The sequence below is a fragment of the Columba livia genome, chromosome 26, assembly GCF_036013475.1.
Source record: "Columba livia isolate bColLiv1 breed racing homer chromosome 26, bColLiv1.pat.W.v2, whole genome shotgun sequence".
Classification (NCBI taxonomy): domain Eukaryota; kingdom Metazoa; phylum Chordata; class Aves; order Columbiformes; family Columbidae; genus Columba; species Columba livia.
In genome coordinates, this window is record NC_088627.1 from 5,555,124 (window position 1) to 5,564,145 (window position 9,022).

General features: G+C 59.8%; 1 protein-coding gene across 1 annotated transcript; it reads left to right on the forward strand.

The window, feature by feature from the left end:
- The first annotated feature begins 113 nt into the window (after positions 1 to 113).
- RCC1 (regulator of chromosome condensation 1) lies at positions 114 to 7,063 on the forward strand. Its single transcript, XM_065041566.1, has 10 exons — positions 114 to 178; positions 765 to 850; positions 1,482 to 1,669; positions 1,934 to 2,113; positions 2,197 to 2,293; positions 2,833 to 2,955; positions 3,155 to 3,310; positions 3,584 to 3,703; positions 4,318 to 4,470; positions 5,795 to 7,063. The coding sequence occupies exons 1-10, from the start codon at positions 135 to 137 to the stop codon at positions 5,968 to 5,970; spliced, it is 1,323 nt and encodes a 440-aa protein (XP_064897638.1). The 5' UTR covers positions 114 to 134; the 3' UTR covers positions 5,971 to 7,063.
- Positions 7,064 to 9,022: the final 1,959 nt, after the last annotated feature.

A 9,022-nucleotide genomic window follows, 5' to 3' on the forward strand; every position in this document is an offset into this window, starting at 1 on the left:
TAACTCCTGCCAAGGGGAAAATATTGAATTATTGGCGTGATATCCCCACACCTTGGAAATCAGGGCGCCGCTCAAGCGCTGGTGGAGCCTCCGGCCGGCAGGGGGCGCTGTGCCGCGGCGGCGCCTCCCCGCGCATGCGCAGTGCGGGAGCGCGGAGCGGGGCCGGCACGGAGCGGAGGTGGGAGCGCGGGGCGGCCGGGAGGCGGGCGGGGAGAGGAGGGGGCGGAGGGGAAGGGGATGGAGGAGAAGCGGGGGGTTCCCGCTGGACCCCGGGCCCCCCTCGGTGTGTCCCTGCCGCGGCGAGCGGCGGCCGGCGGGAGGAGAGGCCGGGCCGGGCCGCGAGGCCTGCGCGGGCACACGTGGGGCGGGGGGGGGCGGCGCGGGGAATTCAAACAGCGGGAACGGGCTGCGGGGAGAGCGGCCCGGGGGGCAGATCTGGGGGTGCCCCCCCCACCCCCTGCCTCGTGTTCCTGCGTGGGGTGCGGGACACGGAGGGAGTCAGTGTTGGAGGGGTCTGGGATCCCCCCCAGCGTCACCGGGTGTCCCCCCGGGGCTGCCGACACCCGCCGTGGGGGGGTCACGGCTGCGGGGACCGTGGGTAAAACACGCGAGGAAAAAAACCCGCCATTTATCCCAAGTGGGAATGGGGGTCGGTGCTTAAATCAGAATTCAGCCACCGGCCCCGCAGGTGTCTGAGGGGATTTAAGACACGGGGGAGGCCCCAGCAGCCCGTGGGTGCCCCTGACAGGGTGTCTGGTGCTCAGGTCCGACACTATGCCGGGGAAACGCTCGGCGAAGAAGAGCCAAGTGCCCGAGGAGGAGGAGTCGCCTGGGAGGAAGAAGATTAAAGGTAAAAAATCATTAAAAAATCCCTGGGAGCTTTCCCTCCCGGTTGCCAGGGACAGCTTTACCACAGCGGCCATTCCCTGTGTGTTCTGTGTGGTGTTCATTCCCCTCCGCCCGCTCTGTGGGACCCCCCTGCGGTGCTGGTCCAGCCCCGGGTGCTCAGCACAGGACACACATGGAGCTGCTGGAGAGGGGCCAGAGGAGCCCCAGGAATGACCCGAGGCTGGAACAGCTCTGCTGGGGACAGGCTGAGAGTTGGGGTGTTCAGAAGAGAAGAGAAGCTCCGGGGAGACCTTAGTGTGGCCTTTCTGGACTTAAAAGGGGACGATAAGAAAGATGGGACAGACTTTTGAGCAGGGGCTGTTGTGACAGGACAAGGGGTGATGGTTTAAACTAAAGGAGGGAGATTCGGGCTGGACATGAGGAGGAATTGTTGCCCTGAGGGTGGTGAGAGCCTGGCCCAGGTTGGCCAGAGAGGGGGTAGATGAACCATCCCTGGAGACATCCCAGGCCAGGCTGGACGGGGCTCTGAGCACCCTGAGCTGGTGAAGATGTCCCTGTCATGGCAGGGGGGGCACTGGGGGAGCTGGGGAGGTCCCTTCAACACAAACTGTGATCTCCCTCTTTCTCCACAGTTTGCCACCCATCCCACCGGACGCAGCCGGGGCTGGTGCTGACGCTGGGGCAGGGGGATGTTGGCCAGCTGGGCCTGGGCGTGAACGTGATGGAGAGAAAGAAACCAGCCCTGGTGCCGCTGCCAGAGATGATTGTGCAGGCGGAGGCTGGAGGGATGCACACCGTGTGCCTCAGCCAGATGGGAAAAGTGAGTGTGGTGGGGGGGAACAGCAGCGGGGGGAGCGGGAGGGCCGGGCCAGCTCTGGGACAGGGGATCAGAATCGGACCTTGCTCTGCCCAGACCTGCAGCTCGCTCCAGCTCTGGGAATGAGTGTGGTCTCCTTCCCGTGCACCACAACAATTTAGGGGTTCCAGAGGATAATTCAGCCTGGAGATTCTCTGTCCCCTGGCTTCATACTCAACCTGTTGCCCCTTCAGATCCCATCCTGACCCTCTTGCTCTCTGTCTGCAGATCTACACCTTCGGCTGCAATGACGAGGGCGCTCTTGGGCGCGACACCTCAGCAGACGGCTCAGAGACCACGCCGGGGCTGGTGGAGCTGGAGGAGAAGGTGGTGCAGGTCTCTGCGGGGGACAGTCACACGGCCGCGCTCACAGAGGATGGCAGGGTTTTCGTCTGGGGCTCTTTCCGGGTACGGTGGTTCCTCAGGCGCTGGAAGGTCTGTTGGCGGTCACTGTTTCTGTGACTCACGTCCCCACGTGTCTCTCCACCCAGGATAACAATGGGGTGATCGGTTTGCTGGAGCCCATGAAGCCGAGCTCCGTTCCTGTGCAGCTCCAGCTCGGAGCGCCCGTCGTTAAAATTGTCTCAGGTGAGCCAGGCCCTGGGGTGCACGAGGCTGTTGGAACCCTGAGGAGGAGGTGAAGGTCCAGGAGGTCCGTATTCGTCTCTCTTGGCTGCTCTCCTCTGGCTCTTCAGAGAACAGACCTTGTATCTCTTTTAAATATTGTTAATATTTGCCCCAGTCTGATGTGAAATGCCTCACGAGAGTGCCCTAAGCATGGCCCTGTGGGGTCAAGGTGTTCATCCTCTTCTAGACTTGGGCAAACTGAGCAAAGCAGCCCAGGAACGTAACCAGGGCCCAGGTGAGGTTGTGGGCGACCTCTGCCCCTAAACCTTCCCAGAGGAATGTCTTTGGAGTTTCAGGTGGGAAACTGGGATCAGGAAGAGGGAAATCCTGGTGGTTTAAGTTGTGCCAGAAGCTGCTGTCAGGGTATCCAGTGCAGCAAACCCCCTGAATTCTAAAAACCTGGGACAGGTGGGCTTTACCTGTGGGATCTCAGCCCCTGGGTCTTGCTCGGGGATCTGGAACGCGACTCCGGCTTCACTCTTCTCCCCGTCTCCTCCCAGGGAACGACCATTTAGTGATGCTGACGGTGGACGGCGACCTCTTGACGTGCGGCTGTGGCGAGCAGGGCCAGCTGGGGAGGGTGCCGGCGTTCTTTGCCGACCGAGGAGGAAGGAGAGGGCTGCGTGAGTTGTTGCCGTGCTCGGAGGCGGAGGGTGCTGTGTCCTTAACCCCAGTGCGCACTTTGCAGAGGAGCAAGGAGACCCAGTCTCTTCCCCTGCGGCTCAAGAGCTCGTGTGTAAATGGGTTGTTTGGATTCAGCGAGCTGGATCTACGGGTGTAAATCACTAGACCTTGTATGACGCCTGTGTCTCCTGCCCCCAGAGTACCTGCTGGTGCCCCAGCGCGTCCCTGTCAGGGGCAAAGGCAACAGAGGCAAAATGCGCTTCCAGGACGCCTTTTGCGGGGCTTACTTCACCTTTGCCGTCGCGCAGGAGGGACACATCTACGGCTTCGGCCTCTCCAACTACCACCAGCTGGGTGAGCTTCACTTAACACCCCTCCGGATCTGCTTGCTCTGGTCTGGCTGTAGATTCCCCTGTCTTGTGCTGCTCTGGCTTGATTGCCAAACAGCTGCTGGACACACCAGGGGTGGAAACTGGGGTGGGGGTTCAAGGGTTTAGGTTTCAGCCCCTGCAGCTGGTGGGTTTGAGAAGAAATTGGATTTTCGGGGCTTTGGGGGCTGCATTAATCTTTGGGGCTGCCCCTGCCCGCGGACCTGACCTGCCTGGGTTTGTGCGTCCCACCCCGCAGGGACCCAGGACACCGAGCCCTGCTTCTCCCCGCAGAACCTGACGTGCTTCAAGAACTCCACCAAGTCCTGGGTCGGGTTCTCCGGCGGGCAGCACCACACGGTGTGCGTCGACTCGGAGGGTGAGTGTCGGCGTCACGGGGGGCCGGGAGTTGCACAGATTGGGACGGGGGGTGTTGGGGTGAGGGTGACATGCTGAAGCACATCAGGGGAGGGTCAGTGGGACATGAGGAAAAGGTTCTTCCCCCAGAGGTGCTGGACACTGAACAGGCTCCCCAGGGAGGGGTCACGGCCCAACCTGACAGTGTTCAAGAAGAGACTGGACACCGTCCTCAGACACACGGGGTGACCTGTGGGGTGTCCTGTGCAGGGACAGCAGTTGGACTCTGATCCTGTGGGTCCTTCCAGCTCAGGACATTCCATGATTCTGCGATTCTAAGTCTTCAGTGGTCAAGGCAATGAGGGTAACGTGAATTTGGGGAGGATGATAGCAACCTGCAGTCACTGCTGAACTCTGCTCTGGCTCCAGACACCTGCCCACCCCACTGATTTTAGGGAGCCCCGGGGTCTCTATCCCACCCCGCAGCCCCTGGTCAGGATCTGGGGTGTGCTGATGGGCTTTGCAGGGAGCAGGGATGCTCCTCTGGGATTTGGGACAGAGGGAGAAGATCTGGTTATGACCTGCTGTGAGCTTTTCTCCCTTGAGTCACCTCTCTGCACGTCTTTCGTGCCCCAGGTAAAGCCTACAGCCTGGGGAGGGCCGAGTACGGCCGGCTGGGCCTGGGCGCGGGGGTGGAGGAGAAGAGCACGCCCACTGTCATCCCCGAGCTCCCCCGCATCTCCTCCGTGGCGTGTGGAGCGTCAGTCGGCTACGCTGTCAGCAGCGACGGTGAGTGCAGGGACCTCCGTGGGCTGGGGAACGTCACCCTGTATACCCTCCCCACCCCCCATCCGTCTGTCCTGGCCCCTCCGGGTCCATCGGGACTGGAGCAGGTCCTGCTGCCCATGGAGCACCCGGGCATGTGGGCAGCAGCTGCTCAGGTGTTTCCATAGGGCCTTGGCAGTGAGGTTTTGACAGGGAACTGCTGGAGAGAGTCCAGTGCAGGGCAGCAAAGATGCTGGAGGGAGTGGAGCATCTCCCGTGTGAGGAAAGGCTGAGGGAGCTGGGGCTCTGGAGCTGGACAAGAGGAGACTGAGGGGGGACTCATTCCTGGGGATCAAGATGGAAAGGGGCAGTGTCAGGAGGATGGAGCCAGGCTCTTCTGGTGACAACCAGGGACAGGACAAGGGGCAATGGGTGCAAACTGGAACACAGGAGGTTACACTTAAATATGAGAAGCAACTTGTTGGGGGTGAGGGTGGCAGAGCCTGGCCCAGGCTGCCCAGGGGGTTGTGGAGTCTCCTTCTGTGCAGACATTCCAACCCGCCTGGACACCTTCCTGTGTAACCTCATCTGGGTGTTCCTGCTCCATGGGGGGATTGCACTGCATGAGCTTTCCAGGGTCTTTCAACCCCTGTCATTCTGGGATTCTATTTGTAACGGGGTGTTGACCAGGAGGGGGTCGTTTTCCCACAGGTCCTTCTCCGCTGCTCAAGAGCCCCGTGCTCTGGTGACACCTGCAGCCCCTGGCTGTGGGAAGGGGGTTTGCAGGGGGTGGGGAGGTTTGTTTTGCCCCTTGGGGTAGAACTGCCTTGGCTGTGTGATGATCTTATTGCAGCCTTTCTGTACTTAAATGGGTGTTGAGAAAGATGGGGACAGACTTTTGAGCAGGGCCTGTTGTGACAGGACAAGGGGTGATGGTTTAAACTAAAGGAGGGAGATTCAGGCTGGACATGAGGAGGAATTGTTGCCCTGAGGGTGGTGAGAGCCTGGCCCAGGTTGGCCAGAGAGGGGGTAGATGAACCATCCCTGGAGACATCCCAGGCCAGGCTGGACGGGGCTCTGAGCACCCTGAGCTGGTGAAGATGTCCCTGCTCATGGCAGGGGGGGCACTGGGGGAGCTGGGGAGGTCCAACACAAACCATCCTGTTATTCTATAAAACACCTCTGTGAGTTGCCAGGCACTGCTGCTCATCCCCTTGCCAGCGTCTCACAACTGTTACTCACTCCCCTTGTCTGGGTGTAAAGTCTCCTCAGATTTGGGTGCTGGGTCCTCTTCCCACCTCGTTCTGTCCCACCTGGAAGCCAAAAATTGTGTTTCCCTCCCTTGCAGGTCGAGCGTTTGCCTGGGGCATGGGCACCAACTACCAGCTGAGCACGGGGGAGGAGGACGATGTCTGGAGCCCCGTGGAGATGACGGGGAAGCAGCTGGAGAACCGGGCGGTCCTGGCCGTGTCCAGCGGCGGGCAACACACGGTGCTGCTGGTCAGGGACAAGGAGCAGAGTTGATGAAGTGACACCACAGCCGAGCCCAGCGGGTCCCGCACACACCCCCCACCTTCCACCCGGCTCTGGCCTCTGGTTTCCCACCGGCGGTGCTGGGGCGGGCGGGAGGCCCCGGAGCGCTTCAGGGATGCTCATTGTTTCCCTGCAAGCGTCTGTCTGTCCGGCCGCAGTGCCCGGGGCTCTGTCAGCTCCCGCGGGTCAGCTTGGTCCCAAACTGATCTCAGCGCTGTGGCTGGATGGCTTTTCCACTTCTCATTTCTGTTTCATGTTTCCTTGCCTGGCAAAGCCGAGGTTCTTTCTTCACTGCACAAGCAGGTTTGGGCACTGGCCTTTCTGAGCTGCCCGCGTTCCCCAGCTCTGGGTGCTCCTTGGCCTAAAGTCTTCACCAACTCAGACTTGTCTCCTGCCGCCCACCAAACCCGGCGGATCCCGGCACCGCTCCGGGGGTTTCTCCTGTACCCGGCGCTTGAGCCGGGGAAATGCCGGTCAGTCCCTGCGCTGCCCAGCGCTGCGGCTGCTGGAAAGGGCTCCTGCCCCCACCCGTCACCATCACGGGGCAGCCGGGATCCCCCCCTGGATCAGCCGCCTCCAGAGACCCAACAAAATCCAGCCCACGGGTGGGAACTTGTCATTTTAATTCTTGTTCTCTTTGCTGAGGAAGGAGCTTCATTTGCTGTTGGGTCCTTGCTGAGACGACAGAACCCAGACCCAGCTGTTGCAGCGGATCGTTCTCCATCACCACCGGTCTCGGTCCAGCTGGTCTCGGTCCAGCTGGTCTCGGTCCAGCTGGTCTCGGTCCAGCTGGTCTCTGTCTAACTGGTCTCCCTTCCTGGGCCCGGCCTTGCCCAATCTTCTCTCTCCGTGCTTCCCCCCCCGGGTACCCGGACTGAGAGGGGGTGTGCAAAGGTTACATTTTATACGTTAAGCTATAGCAATAGGAGCAGCGGGGGTGTGTGCGGGGTGGGTTGGGAGTGGCTCCTCATAGGCTGAAATTGTTTTCTAAAGAAAATGTAAAGTATTTTGGTTGATTCACTGAGGAAGAGAGGAAAAAAACCTGTAATCTTTTAATATTTGGAATAAACGGAGTTTTGATAAAGGCCGGTTTGCGCTGGGGATGGGGGGGTGGGCAGCCCCGTGTCCCCTCCTGCCACCTCTCTCCACAAACCCTGTGACTTTCTTGTCCCCAAGCTTTGCCACCTGCGCTGGGGTGTCCCCAGGCTGAGGCTCAGCACCCTTTGGCCGGGGCTCAGCGGGGACAGACTGGGGACATCATGGTTTATTTTTATCTTTATATATAAAGTGCCTGTCACCATATTGATGTTCTTTGGAACCGCTCCCCCGGTGCCCATGTCCGGTGCCGTACGCCGGTGCCCGTGTGCAGTTGTGGGACGTGGCCACAGGATGGCAGCAGGAGAAGGGACCACAGGACTTGGGGACACGGGGATGGGGCCCTCCCTGTCCCCGTGGGACCCCGATTCCTGGTGTATTTGGGTGGGTCCGTTGGGTCTGGCTCTGCTCCCGCTTCTCTCTCACCATCAGTTTGGGGCAGAAACGTTTGATTATGCAAAACTGAACCAAGAAAAGCTGCTGCAAGGGGACAAATTGTCCCCAGGGGCTTCTGCTCCCAGTGGCTTCTCATCCCCTTTGCTCAGGCGGGTTTTTGCATCCACCCCCCACGTTTTGGCAATTCCCCCCATCTGCAGCTGGGGACAAAAACCCCAATTGTTCCCAAATGGGGTGGGATGGGATGGGATGGGATAGGATAGGGTAGGATGGGGTGGAGAAGGATGGGATGGGGAGGGATGGGGTGGAATGGGATGGGATGGGACAGGATGGGATGGGGTGGGATGGGATGGGGTAGTGGTGGGATGGGATGGGGAGGGATGGGGTGGAATGGGATGGGATGGGACAGGATGGGATGGGATGGGACAGGATGGGATGGGGTGGCGGTGGGATGGGATGGGATGGGGTGGGGTGGGATGGAATGGGGTAGGATGGGATGGGGTGGGATTGTCCCTGTGGGGCTGGTCCTGCTGCTGGGAAGGGGAAACATCCCCTTGGGGAGCAGGAGCCCGTTGGTATTTTCAAGACAGAGGGAAAAACAGGGCTGGGGAGAACAATAGTTTAAAATATTCAGAGCTGGTGAATCAGCCGCGTTGTCTTGGGAGCTGCAGCGGCACTTCAGTGGGAAGCTGCTGGAAATGGGGGGAGGACGAGCCCCCGCACAGGTTGGGCGAAGGGAAGCGGCTTAATTGAGGAAAAGGAAACGTCTCATTAACGAGGTTCCGCGCTGGCGGGCTGAGGCGCTGGCGTTCTGGGGAGGAGGAGGACGAACTGGGGTCCTGCGCTGGGTCTGGGGGTCCCTGGTGGAGGCTCCACAGCCAGACCCATTTCCATCACCCCATCCCGCGCTCCCCGTCCCCATCTGGTGCTGTTCAAAGCATGCGAAAGGCTTTTAATTTCCAGACAAAAAAAAAGATAGAAACGTGGGATTTGGGGCTTCGCATCGCGGAGGACGAGCTCTGGTGTCATGAGGCTCTTTTGTCTCTGGGATAAAAGCACTTTGTGTGGCGTTTGATCGATGAGTGGGGTGGGATTTTGGTTGTTCTTTCACATGATGCTGCTTGGGATGCAGATAGACCTGCCTGTGCAGAGGTGCCAGGAGGGAGCTGCGTCCTCAAGAGGGTTTGGGGGTACTGAGTGGATTTCTCGGCCTCTTTTTCCTGCCTCGGAGAGGAAACGAGGTTTAATTATCGCCCGGTTGCCCACTGGCAGGGATGGGTGGTTTTCCCTGGGAAGCAGCTAATTAACCAGCCTGTAATGATGGGCCTGCAAATGAAGGTGAGTTTGGTCATTGCACATGATGGTCTCACCTCCCTGAGTCCCAGCATTAAAGCTCAAACCAGTATATTCCAGTATAACCAGGTCTGGTGGGAGCACGTTGGCCCTTTTGGGGATGGAAACCGGGTTGAAATAGCACCGTGTGGAGCACTCTGTCCCCTCCCAGAGCCGCTGAAGTGCCAGATCATCTCTTTTAATGAGATAAAGATGGAGA